General features: G+C 37.7%; 1 protein-coding gene across 4 annotated transcripts in view; it reads left to right on the top strand.

The window, feature by feature from the left end:
• LOC133532426 (translational regulator orb2) overlaps positions 1 to 14,725 on the top strand; it is a 130,485-nt gene that overhangs the window by 92,649 nt on the left and 23,111 nt on the right. The window contains exon 1 of one of the 4 annotated variants that reach the window (XM_061871092.1): positions 10,496 to 10,749. The exons of the other annotated variants lie outside the window; for them this stretch is intronic. Within the exon in view, the coding sequence (XP_061727076.1) occupies positions 10,680 to 10,749 (70 nt within the window). The 5' untranslated portion in view covers positions 10,496 to 10,679. Of the gene's footprint in view, positions 1 to 10,495; positions 10,750 to 14,725 lie in introns of those variants that run through there. 4 annotated transcript variants of the gene reach the window in all.

Genomic DNA, 14,725 nt, shown 5'->3' with positions numbered 1-14,725 from the left:
TCTTCATTGCAGGGAAACTAGATTAAGTACCAAATCAACTCCCATCGTACTACCATCCAAACCATCTGAATTAAAAGTAGAGAAAATTCTTGAATAAATTATATAAAGGTTTTAACAAACCGTGGCTGCTGTGAGGGAAAGTGACCGTTTTCCAACCGATTGAGCATTTCATCGGTTTCCTTTTCGAGTTAAGCTTGGATAACGTTTATTTTTAACACAACTTGGAGCTCGGTACAGAACAACTTCGTTTCGGAATATTTAAAATATATAAACACCCGGATGATAACTAAATTAAACTAAATCGAGACTCACCTCATTATGCATAACTAGGCAAAGTTTGAAAGGACCATGGGCAAATTTGTATGGGCACTGTCCCCACCCACCAACAGAAACGAAACAAGTCTCATTCAATAGATCTTGGCAACCTGATGATTTGTTACTATGACGAGGATCGCCCTATGCATGGGGTTTTCTTGGAAAACTGTATTTTCTTTTTATATATTTTTCGCTCATTTCATTGAAAGTTGCCGACAGACGAGTTAGAAGCGCGTTGCCGACCCTAAACCCATCCTCCTCCTCGTTGAGCTCTGGCAACCTTACTCACCGGCAGGAACACAACACTATTAGTAGGGGTATTAGTAAAGTATATGAATGACAAAAATTATAGTCACAGAGGCATCATAACCAAAAAAGGCAAGATTAGAAGAATTTAAATCATAAATAAATTCAACCCCTCTGAGGGCCCTCTGGTGTTGCAGGTGTACATGGGCGGCATCATAAAAAAAAACCGAAAATAGCCGTAACCGGTTATTTGAGTTTCAAGTATTATGAAACATTGTCAAAATAATCGGTTTTAATCGGTTGTGCATTTCATTAATTTCAGTGATTGTACACTTTTGTTTGCGTTTGTCATTCATTCACCGTTTTTCTGTTTGACTAATTTCCTCAAAGGTTGACTGGAAGAGATCCCATACAGGGATAAGTTCGCCTTTGTTGTATTTAATTTACTCTGTAACTGTGTTTTTCGTGTTTTTATTTCTATGTACAATAAAGTATATACATACATACATACAATTATAACTGATTTGCATTACCTAATGTGAAATGAAGTGAAATGTATCCCAAACACCAAGACGATCGTCAAAGTCGCATCAAAACTAGTTTAGAACTATATAAAATTACATATATATTAAATTTTAATAAAACGTCTTGGTTCCTTTTGATTAAGTTTTTTAACCTGGTAATTAAACCTGGTTTGTCCGCAAAGACCTAATGACAAAACTCCAAGTGTTTGTGAACAAATGCTTAAGGAAATTCTGCACATCTTTTGGCCTAACTGGATCACAAACGCTCACTTATGGAGAATAACCGGACAAGCACCCGTACATAAGGAGATCCAAACGCGCAAATGGCATTGGATTGGGCATATCCTCAGGAAGCCGAGATGGATGTGTGGGAAGATGCCCGGAAAACGGAAACATGGTCGCCCTAAATCTACTTGGCGCCGTTCCGTGGAGCAAGAGTTGGGTGTATTGGGGATGGGGTGGGAGGAGGTTACCCAAGCTGCCTAGGAGTCAGTGGAAGAAAATGGTTCCAGCCCTACTATGGAAGAAGAAGAAGAAGTATATTAATCACGTTCGTAGTAAATACACAGTTAACATGAAACGCATCTTCACCGTGTGGTAGAACCCGACAGATTTTAACCACGCATTCCTGAGGCCATGAGGAGCAAAAAAATTTATATAAGTTTTGGGAAAATTCGCCAAAAAAAATTTTTATCAGCCAAAAACATTTTTTTTGCTTTTTCTTCGTACGACACGTTATTTCTTCTTACATCTTGCCGAAAAAAACTAATTACAACGAATAACTAAAGTTTTTTTTATTTACACTAAAAATTGTGAGTTTCCTATAAAACTTTTATGTCTGCCAACAGGTATATCTGAACCACATAGTGGCAGCGCCGCAGCCAAAAATGCATTTTTCACTAAGTTATTATTACGGAAACAATTTTTTACAAAAATTGACATTATCTCTAAAACAAGACCGATTTCAGGAAACTTTTGTATCACATTTTAGTCTCTAAATGCGGTCAAGAATACACCTTTAAAATCTGTCGGGTTTTATCAGGCCACGGTGTATAAAAGGTACTTATAGGCAGTATGTTTATTCTACATGTATTTATGTATATATAAATGTGTATGTGAAGTCCTTAACCCGCATTGGGCCTGCGTGGGGGCTATAGCCCAAGCCTTCTCGAACATGAGAGGCCTGTGCCCAGTAGTGAGACGCATATAGGCGGAATTATTTATTTTTATTTATGTATATATATTTATATGCACAGCAGGTTTATATGTTTACAGGAGTTTTGAAATTTTGTATTAATTATTATAATGGATAAATGATGACTCATGTTAGACCGGCCCGGGGCAGGGTCGCGGCGTCTGACACTTCATTTTCTATAGAAGTTAGAAAGCATCACGTGATCACTGATCACCCGTCATAGTAAACGAAGTGTTGGACGCCCTGGCCCGGTCCCGGGCCGGTCTAACGTGACCCTTAAAGTCGCAGGCAGAGACTATATTAGTAATATGCAACTGGATCAAACTTATCATTGAAAATGCCCGTTACAGTGTCGCATTAGGTTCTAACCTGGTTCCTAGGTAAACTAGCGTGTCTAAACACTATAACAGACTTAACTTACCGTAGATGTAGGTCTTACATTTGAGCAGATGTAGGGGGCAATTGCATAAAATATCCTATTGACTTATGTGAACAGTCGAGTTTATAAATATGTATACATTTATTCACCTTAATCCATTACAATAAGGTGAAAAAACGTGTACATAATGAACTCGACTATTATATACCCAAGGGCAGTGGCGGGGCAAGACCAACATTTTAACCTCCTGAGTCTCAGAGGCCTTTATAAAGGACAAATTCTAAAACATTATTTTTAACTTTCACTAAACAAGACATGGTTCCAAATCAAAAACAAAACATCGTTTCTGGGATCTAGGAGGTTAAGTGGGCAAGGTATAAAGCAATGCCATCTGGTGGCGTAAGAAATAACTAACATTCTTACGTTGTGTCCGAGATATACTTATTTGAGGCGCGAGGCCCCTCGGACTGCGAGGCCCCTCGCACCGCGAGGCCGAAGGCGGTGGCCCACGTCGCCCATGCCTAACGCCGCATCTATCCATATCCATTTCCAGTCATTCTGGGCTCCGTTCAGCTCAGCATTGATTAATTGAATTAATTCTTCTAAAATTATGGCTTCAGTCCAGCGGGACTATTTCGCCAGTATCAAGGTGTTAGGAGATTTAAATCCTACTAAAATTGTACGGTTAGTACAAGACAGTGTATGGTGATTTTATCAGCTCTTGTAAAGCGATAGCTGGACTTTACAAGTAGCACGTGGACTACCGGCCGTTGACTCCAAAATGGTGGTAAAACGCGTTTCAAGATTAATTCTCCGTTCATTGCACACTACCACATTAGTTTATTGTATAATAATTTATCGATATTACACTTAAACAATATTAATGAGCAAAAAACAAAGGAATTAATGACGAGGCGTGACTACAAGATGGCGCTCGAACCGGAAGATCCGGCTCAGCATTGCTCCGAGCAATTATTAGTGACACAACTTGACATCCCTTAGCGTGCGACCACAGATAAGATAATGACTTGAATTTTGACAACCCTAAATAGCCGAAACGGATAGTACCATACATAAGAAGGGACAGCATGATTCGTCCCTGAATAGCTGTCAAACTTCGCTTTTGTAGGAAGTTTCTTTTCTGTGCGTTAGTACTACTTATTCTATGGCTCGGTTCATGTTCAGATATTATAAGCACCTCGGTCGTACAGATATATCTGGCGGCGTATACAGTAACAAGGTTAGGCGTGTACAAACAGGCTTAGCTAAGAATAGGAGCATTACAAAATGGATTACTTGCATAGGGGACACATCTTAGTTATGAACACTATACATGTACCGTCACGAACAGCCTTCTAGAGCATAGAGCATACCTTCTAACCTTCAAGGAAAGAGCGTACCCATCTTGAAAGCTGGCAACGCACTTACAACCCCTCTTGTGTTGCGGGTGTCCAAGGGCGGCGGTAATCGCTTACCATCAGGTGATCCGTCTGCTCGTTTGCCTCCTGTCTTAGGAATCTTAGGATATACAAAAAAAATACCAATTAACTTCAAATAGGTAATTTCATTAGCAATTGAATTCAGAAATAATTCAGGATGTTTTTTTAAGTCGCCTGCAATAATTTACGGGGTGAATAATATAGGTCACACCAAAGAGAATGAAGTATAGAGGCGTATTGTCAAAGTAAATTTTGTAGTCAACTAAAGTTACTGCCATCTTTCGCCACAGGACTAAAACTTTTAGAGTGACATGTACCATTTGACCCATTTTCTTTTACTTATTTATGTTAAATATTAAACGATGTCGCCATCTACTCGAGTATATAATAGGCCAAAAGGTATATTGCCATTCGAGCATATGTACTGTAAAATATGGTGCTGCTTTCCCGTACGCGTGCGGGAATGAGCACTTTCCGTGCATATGTCGAAACTTTAAAGAGCCATATGTACTGTAAAACGTTGTACAATACACGTGCGAATAGGTAATTGGCAATTCGTGTCGATTTAAACCACTCGCTTCGGTCGTGTTTAAATTTATCACCACTCGTTGCGAATTTCTTATTTTCTGCACTTGTATCGAATAACTATTTGGCCATACTGAGCAACTTTGACTTTGGGACCAATCCAGAAATCGCGGAAAGAAACATGACTCCTATACAAAATAGGAACATCAGACCAGCCTCTCTATTACTTAATACGAGTAAGTAAGTAAAATTTACTTAAACACAAGCATTTAGCAATTCTTTCGTTTAATTTACAATTTTGTAACATTGTATTTTTTCCACAAACGTGTACCTAAATATAGATAACGATGAAAAAATACACGAACAAAACTTTTTGTTTATAAGACTTCGCAGTACTTATTTACGTAAGAAAACTGGGAGCACGAAAATATCGCTTCAATGAAGCAATAGATTTCGACCCTTATTTGTAAGACTTCAATGTTTCAATACTTCGAGCAACACCGGCTTCCTTTCAATACGTTAACTTAGGTTATATAACCCTTTCCTACAAATCATCATCATCTCAATCATCTGAGACATTACGCTCGGGTGGGTCTTAGCCTGGTCAAGCAAATCTCTCCAGTCCGATCTATTCGTGGCTTTCCTTCACCAACTTGCCACCCCTAAGGTCCTGATATCCTGGTATACGCCGTCCAACCATCAGAGCTTGGGCCTCTCCGATCGGCCTTTTAGAAGGCGTTGGGTACTCTGGCCTCGCCAACGTAACTCGTGGCTTGCCCATTCTTAAAATGACAGATTAAACAAACAATTAATAGCTAATAAAGGTTTTAGTGTGTTTATTATTAACGCCACTAGACTTTTTCTGTGGTATATTATTTATTACCTACCGACGTCGCAATATTTAAAATAAACCGGGAAACTGCGAGTGGGACTCGCCCACCGAGGAGTCTGTAAATATTTAACGTATTTTCTTTTTCAAATTTATAGTTTTTATATTTGTCCCTACACTTGTATTGTAGGACGATATTAATTGCCAAATTTCATACCTCTAGGTCAGCGGGAAGTACTATAACATTTTGATTCCCTTGAGAGTGTAGAAATATACGTTTTTTGCGACATAAACGGGCGTATCGTTTTTTTTACGAAAACATAGAAGTGTAATTTTTTCACTGCTTCAAGGGACTATACACCTTAGTATATGGTTTTAATTTCAACTCGTTACCTCCGCACATTCCCGAGATAAAGGGCCTTGACAGACGGACGGACGACGGACAAAAAAGTAATCCTATAAGGATTCAGTTTTTTCCTTTCAAGGTACGGAACCCTAAAAACAGGAAACCTTAAAAGTATTAAAAAAAAATAAGGGAAGTTAAGCATGAATTTTAAAAAGGTGTAGTCGAGCTGTTCGTTCAGTTAAAAAATAATAATTTGTGACCCATTTCGTACCTTCTCACAGTGACAATAGTATGGGAAATGGGTCAGAAATTAAATATTTTGACTGTATATTATCTAGGTGTCACCTGCGCGTCTACCTTTAAACGCAGTCCTTTCTCGGAAAGGGCTCGTTCCCGGGCGTCGATGTATTGATTTCCCCGCTGACCCACATACGGTGCTTCTATGAAAAATTACCAATAAAAAACTAACATAGAGTATGGACATTTGACGACCTGTCTGTGGGAGTGGGTAGTGACCTAGTATGAAGCCTATGGTCCCGGGTTCGTATCCCGGTAAGGGCGTTTATTTGTGTGATGAGCACAGATATTTGTTCCTAAGTCATGGATGTTTACTATGAGTTTAAGGGGCTCCCTAACGCCAATGGCCTTCGATCTGAATTCTTTAGTTTTCTAATGTTTTTTTTTAGCTTATCATATTAACAGCAACGGTTGTAAGCAATATAGTATACCATATTTACTTCTAAGTCGACCAGTTTGGCCTAGTGGGTAGTGACCCTGCTTACGAAGCCGATGGTCCCGGGTTCAAATCCTGGTAAGGGCATTTATTCGTGTGATGAGCATGGATATTTGTTCCTGAGTCATGGGTGTTTTCTATGTATTTAAGTATTTATAAATATTTATATATTATATATATCGTTGTCTAAGTACCCTCAACACAAGCCTTATTGAGCTTACTGTGGGACTTAGTCAATTTGTGTAATAATGTCCTATAATATTTTTTTTTTTTTTTTAAGTCTACTGTCTTCAAGATATTTGGCATCAAAGTTGAACAATTTTAGGCCAAAAATCTGGTCAACTGGCCATAACTTTTGTGTTAATTTGCTTAAAATTAAAATATCTGACCAGTTTTTAGAGACGTCAAAAACCAACCCAAATATGTAGATTTCGTACATGTAAAATCCTTCACAGCAAACTAGTAACGAAAAAAGTGATTTTTAGACAATGTTTAAAAAATATATAAAAAAATAAGTGTTCATTTCTTTCAAAATCCGGCAGACCAGAATGGAGATAAAAGATTGAAGAACCGATAGCCGTTTGTCTTATAATTCTATATTTTGTGCAAATGTATCGTAACTATTAATTAGCAATGATATTTTTAATTTTTCTATGATATAAATATATCGTAATAAAACTATTTTTGGTGAATGGCGGGTAAAATTAACCTCATACCTAAGTGATGAACTAAGTCAGACTAAATGTCAAAAATGAAAATAAATTATATAATTTAGTAATTTAACAAAGCCTCAAATAAACTTGAACAAAACTTCGTTCCCCACTTTAAGAAAATGGCGTTCCTAAGCCTTTTTTCAATTATTTAAATTTAGGGTTTACAGAGATTTGGTTAATGTGTGGGGGTGTATTATGACTGGGGGATGGAATCCATAAACATAATTGATCTAAGTAATTGAGTCAAGCAGAATTGGTATTTTATAGTTAGTATTTCCCTCGTGTTGGTGTGGTGAAACTTTTGTGTTTCACTAGGAGGCAAAGTTTGTTTATCCCTCGTGCCTTGAAACCCTCGCAAGGCTCAAGATTCCACTTGCAAAACACTCGCTACTAGCCTCGCTAGTTGCTAATCTTTCGCTTGCTCGGATATCAATATTAGCACGAGCGGTTAAACAACAACTTTGCCCCCTTGTAAAACAAATCATTTATTGTATTTAGTGTTTTAGCCCAAAGAGTCTACATCCAGTAGCCCCTCGTACTTCTAACTCTAGGTCAACTAGGACAGGAAGCTGCTCGTTGGACCCAATGGCTATAGCTGTCAACAGTGTCAACTGTGACCTCAATAACCATAATTTTGGTCCGTCCTTTTTACCATTTTGGGTACAAATATTACCTACGCTCTATGATTCTATTCGTTTTTAGGGTTCCGTACTCAAAGGGTCAAACGGGACCCTATTACTAAGACTCCGCTGTCCGTCCGTCCGTCAGTCCGTTCGTCCGTCATCAAGCTGTATTTCATGAACCCTGATAGTTAGCCAGTTGGAATTTCTACGGATTATGTATTTCTGTTGCCGCTATAACAACAAATACTAATAAACCGGCCAAGAGCATGTCGGGCCATGCTCAGAGTAGGGTTCCGTAGTTACTCTTCCGTCACAATAAGCTAAACTGAAGCTTAAAGTATAGTAGATTGTTAAACAAGGGATGAACTGTGGATGTAAGTACGTCTTTTTACTATGAAGGGGAAACATTTTGCGATAACTCAAAAACAGCTTAACTTATCATGTCCGCTATAGTTTTCATTTAATATCTTTCTTAAGCTCTACTTCCACGATCTTTTTCATATTTTTTTGACCTACGGTTCAAAAGTTCGAGGGGGGGGGCACATTTTTTTCTTTCGGAGCCATTATCTCCGAATATATTCACGTTATCAAAAAAATTTTGTTGAACACCCCTATTAGTTTTGAAAGACCTTTTCAACGATACCCCACACTGTAGGGTTGAAGCAAAAAAAAAATTCACCCCCACTTTACGTGTAGGGGCGGTAACCTAAAAAAATTAAATTTTTATATTTTATTGTACGACTTTGTCGGCTTTATTGATTTATATATCCATGCCCTCCATGCCAAATTTCAGCTTTCTAGGACTAACGACCACGGAGCAAAGCCTCGGACAGACAGACAGACGGACATGGCGAAACTATAAGGGTTCCTAGTTGACTACGGAACCCTAAAAACAGTAAAAATAAATATTTATGTCCAATCTCGAGGTTCTCATCCAATCGCCGAAGTTAAGCAACGTCGGGCGGGGTCAGTACTTGGATGGGTGACCGTTTTTATAGATAATGGTAGGGTACCCTTCCTGTGCGAGTCCGACTCGCACTTAGCCTATTTTTATTATTATACGAGTGTACAAATATGCATGTTTTCGTATAAAAACCTAGTAAATTGGTTAACAATGTGTTAAAACGAATCGATGACCTCTTATTTTCATGAATTAGCTCGACGATATGGTAGAAGTAGAACACACGCATTTAAGGCCCCGTGGGTTCAGAAGGCCCACCGCGGACCACGTTCCCCGTGTTGCCTGTCACACTTACGTACGAATTAATAAGTGCGACAGAAAGACAACACGTCGAACGTGATTCGCGGTAGGCCCTCAGGTTCTTCTCTCACTCTCACTGAGCGTAATCGTGAGTGAGATGGATATATATTCGTACTCGGGATCGCGGATATTATGTTTTTGAATTTTAATCTGTTGTAAGTTAAAAAAAAGAAAAGAGTAATCACTGTGTTCCCCCAAAAATAAATTTGCGCATTTTTAGTGGCAATATTTTTAGCTTTTGTGCATAAATTGTCATAAATTTATGCACAAAAGTGTAGACCTATGTTTGTGACTTTATTTTCTATCGAATGAAACTCCAAAAATAAGGATGTGAATTGCTAAAGTCCCTGAAGATAAACCTCAAGTGTTAATTAAATAAGTGGTACGATTTTTCAGAAACTCCACCCCCTGAACCTACGGCGCCTTAAGTAGTTTCTCAAACTTTTTAAATTCACTACATAAAGTATTGTCTACGCAAGCTCTGTAGGTAAACATTACCTCAATAACCTACATTGCGTCACTTTTGGCGCATCGCTGCGGCATTGGCCTGCTTGCATTGCGCTGGCGCTGTTCAACGCCAGATATATCTGAGCGGACTGGGCGCTCACAAATATCTGAACGCGAGGCGATCATTGAACGAATTCATTTGCGTTCTTAGCGATGTTATTATAGATTACTTTGACCAACTGAATGAATTCCAGTAATTACCTACTACGTTACATTTTAGATAAATAGTTCAACGAAAATATAATAAACAGAATAATTATGTTCTAGACCTGTGGTTAAACCCCTTTTTTTCAAAACTACATTGAAGAGGTCTTGGCTGTTAAAATGCTGATTAAAGTCTGAAAATTACTTTTTACCTGGGTTTAGATAGCATAACTAAGTCTAGATCTAGGTATAACAGCTAAGTCGATTTCTATTAGGTACGAGTATATCTTTTTGTGCGACTTTTATAACGTATTTTTTTTTGTTTTAAAATGTAAACAAATGCTCTCAGATTTATATCTACTTCTGACCAGCTGAAAGAGACAGATCTATCAGACAAAACAAGATAGCGGGATCTCTCATAAAGTGTGTCAAGCCATTTCCGTCCGAAGAAAAAAGCGGCAAATTTAAAAAATGTAGGCGCGAAGGGTTATCCTTGAAATTTGCGCCTTTTTCTACTGACAAACTGGATTTGCCAGAGATCTTTTAATTTAATTTATTTAATAAAAAAGGTAAAGGTAATTCGAAATCATTTTAAATTAAAAAGTATAACTGTAAAAAACTTTTATTACAACCCTATACCGAATAAATAAAACAACACCAAAACTTTTTTTACGAAATCAAGTAAAAAGTTTTTTCTTTAAAAAACATTTACAATTTTATTACCTCTGGCAGTTTACTTTTTCTTATTATTTTTCGAATAAGGAACGATCGTCGATTTTTTCATTCGTTCGGGGTCGCGGTGGCAGACACTCGTTTTTTCAAATAAAAATAAAACCAAAGGGAAATTCGGCGATAAATTGAATTTTAAGAGGAACAGTTTGTGTGTGAAATTGGAATATTATGTCGCTGCATACTATCCCAGCATTGGTCACACCTTTTATTAGAGGACCGAGATTTCCATACAGAAAAAGTGAGTACTTTTTGTTTATTTAATGTTTATATAGTTTCACTAGTTTCTAAACCGTTTATTTCAAATATATTTTAAAACTACTCATATTATATTGATATTTAACGTAGTTCAAATTTGTGAGTAATCCTTTTGGATCATGATCATCTGAAAAAATGCTTTGCAAATAAATTTATTTTCCTTATATAAATTTTAAACGTTTTGTTTCAACAAAATTTTGACAATTTTAATTAAATGTCTAGGTTGATTGACAATATTGTTTGTAATTTATTTTCCCGTTGTGTTTTTGACGTTGCCACTATACACAATCTGGTTTGTTTTGTAACCTATATTTTGTAGTTAAAAGTTTTAACATTATTAACGGACTGTGTTGTATGACTTTCTGGTATACCTATTCGTCATATGTATACCTAAATTAGTAGCAATTTTCGTTTTCGCCACGTATCCTGTCTTTCATGCAAGTCATGCATGTCATGCTGATATGTCGGTCAATTTTTTCATACACATTCGGCGCCAGCTCTTATGTCTGTTTATATTAGACGCTTTTTATTTATTAACTGAAAAGAAAAATATTATATTTCTATGCCTCCTAGCCTAGTCTGTGGTGACCCTGCTTACGAAGCAGGAGTTCCCCGGTTCGAATATATAAATATTTGCTCCTGAGTTATGGACCTTGTCTATGTATAATATGTAACTTATATATATCGTTTTCTAGTACCCATAGGTCTTATTGAGCTTACTGCGGGACTATGTTCAATAGGTCAATTTGTGTGAAATTTTCCTATAATATTTACTTATTTGTTACATTGTTAGGCCTTAGGCCTTATTTCAATGCCAATACCTGCCAATGGTCAGTAAGTAAGTAAGTAATATTTTTTGCTGTTTTTTTTTTATGTTAATTGCTGTATTTAATTATGTTTTCGTTATGCACAATAAAAAATATATATTATAATTATTATTATTTTATGTGTGAAACACAGGTTATATAACAGTAACACAGTAAGTTGACACACTGCTCTGTGATCTACCATAGGTGTACAAATATTTGGTCTTATAGATCTAACTTATATCTAGATAGATTAGAACCTATTATAGATTTACATATAATTATAGCAAATTAATTTAAGCAATCAGATACATTGAAATTTGAATCAGTAAAATTTCGATGTTAGTATGTTACATTATTTTCTCAACTGTAGAAATAATGTTTTTACTCGTATCCCTTTGAACGCCTAGAACCCTCAAACGTGTATTTTACGATTTTAATTAGTTCCTACCCAGCCCAGTATTTACCCAATCGCACCGAATAAATCTTAGATAATATTATTATAACCAAGTAACCTTCATAGATTCCACAAAAACGGCCAAACTGTGTCATTTAAGCGAAACTCGGCCCCAGTGATCCATGATTAAGTCACCGTACCTTGACGGTCTAGGCGGCCATGCGTTCAAGTGACAAAAACGGGCCTTAATTTTGTTAAATCTTATTGTTTAAACCAATAACGGCCTGATGATCTATTCGGTAGCCGAAACCTTGGTGTTTAGATATTTGTGAGCACCTTGACCGCTCCAATGTATCTGATGACGACTGTAAACAATTGGTGACTATAATTATTATACCATACCTAAGGGGGCGTCCATTAATCGCGTCATACGTTTTTGGCTTGTTTTAGACCCCCCCCTCCCCCATGGTGATCTTTGGTGATATTTTCAGGACCCCCCCCCCCCCCCCCCCCATCCAATATGACGTGTATTTTTTTCGATAACTAAAGAACAGTTTTCTAACAAATGAACCTAAGTACACGTGAAGGATAATAAGGGCGGAAAACTATTATTTTTATTTTATTGACTATAATACAGTATAGCACAGATGAAAAAAAAAATACACGTGATACGTGTCCATACCCCCCCCGTCCCCTGTGGTGATGATTGGTGATTTTTTGCTAACCCCCTCCCCCCCCTATACAATATGACGTGATTAATGGACGCCCCCTAATGGTGATCCCACACTGGCTGTTATCAAGTTATCAAGTACGTCCCCATAATTATATAGTAGTGTTTCTATCGGCCGCCGATCGTAAGATCAGGCAGATCGTCAAATTCCTAGGCATATCCTGAAACGTTAAAATCTTTTTCTCGTGCCCTCAGCCAACGGACAGTTCGCCCTTCGGGCATCTGAAGCAATTAATTATAACCTATCTCACTTATCATCTATTGGTTTAATGTGATTACCCTAATGTTCCTGTGTAATCAAAACATTATATACACAGGAACATTACGATTTGCCTGATCTTACGAACGGCCGCCGATATTTCTACTCGATATAACACCAATAAAAATAAGTTTATTTGATCTAATAGTCTCTAAACGTATGTGTAGCACACCCTATTATAGCTATACATATGTTGTAGGCACCTATTTTTAGTCAATTTTATTTTAAACGAAGCGTGAATGTGATCGAGCCACTGAAATACGGGAAACTTGCATACGCTCTCAATGACATTATTAAGTAAACAATGAGCACGTGTTTTGGTCTACATAAATTACTAGAATTGTGCCATATCAAGGATGGAAATACCTCGGCACGTGTCCGATCTCACGGGGATCGATCGGCACACCGTAACGACGCGATTTTATGGGTAATGGGTTAAACTGTGTAAAATTTCCTTAAGTTTCCTTCCCGCGAGTGCGTCTGCGTAGAAATTTGTACTTTCATAGTAAATCCCACCACCTTTTCGCCCCTTTAAAAGATGGTTTCCGTGGTTTAAGCTTGAAGAAATAACAGATACACACACTGATAGGCAGGCAATGTATATGATGGAATGTACATTTTGTGGTATGATGGAATTTCGGGTGATTTCAGGGACTTTATATTGACAGTAAGGAATGCACAAATCCGGAAATAATCAGCTAGAATGTAGATGGGGTCTAGGCCCCGCCGACAGGAAAGCACCCATAAAAGCGGAGCCCACTGGATTCGGGGGGCGATAACCGCGGGGTCACGGGTTCGACGCGGAGTGAATGCTGCGCTTCCGGGTTCAAAAGTTTTAATATAAAAGTTTTCAAATTAGTTTTGTTACTGATTACATACTCGCCCTGGGTCAAACGTCTGGGTACTCTTAATGTTTTATTTCAAGATTTATATTACAATGGGGAAGGTAACTGTCAAAGGTTTTTATAGAAGGAGCTGCTCGAAAATTTTTGACTTCTATTGAAACTCTTCAAATTTAAGACTCATAACTCTCGAAACGACCTACACTACTCAACACGCATTATCGCAAAAAACCTACCGTAGCGCATCGTAATTTAAATAGCAGCACTGCAAAACGTATTCTCGCATACACCTGCGCGCAATCGTGTCACCACGTTTGCAATGGCCGACCTTGGTCCATACCTACTGATTAGCGCTGTTAGCGGCCGCGGAGGCCGCCGCGTTCACATGATTCGCTTCAGCAAAACAAGCCTCTTTATTAGAGTTCATACAAATTGACTTGGCTATGTTTTGGTAGCAATATGATGCAAAGAATTGTCACATTCTCTGTAAAATTCTATAGCCCTTAGAAAAGCTTTTGTGATCTTATTTGAGCGTGGACTTCGAAAAATGTAGTCGGTACTGAACTTCCGTAGAGATGCCGTGAGATTTGTACTGAACTGTGAAACAAAATTCCCATCTAAGTACCTGACATTCACGCCAGCTTTCGTGAATCAACCTATTCTACTAGTATAATTTTTGCCACGATAAAGTATCAATACATTTTGATATAGTACCTATTGCTGATTTGATTAGAATACAAAAATATGACTATGATATACCTACTCTTCGCTCTACGAAATAGCTCGCTTGACTCCAAACTTCATTGTTTTGCTTCTTTGAAGTCTGTAAACTAGACTCTCCGTGTCTTGGCCTGGAGCCAAATAGTTTACTATTTTTCATCCCAAAGTCATTGACTCGCGCGCTGATGAGTCTTATGTCATCCAT

Source organism: Cydia pomonella, chromosome 27, assembly GCF_033807575.1.
Source record: "Cydia pomonella isolate Wapato2018A chromosome 27, ilCydPomo1, whole genome shotgun sequence".
Lineage (NCBI taxonomy): Eukaryota > Metazoa > Arthropoda > Insecta > Lepidoptera > Tortricidae > Cydia > Cydia pomonella.
The sequence above is the reverse complement of the archived record's forward strand: the minus strand, read 5'-3'. Positions and strand labels throughout refer to the sequence as shown.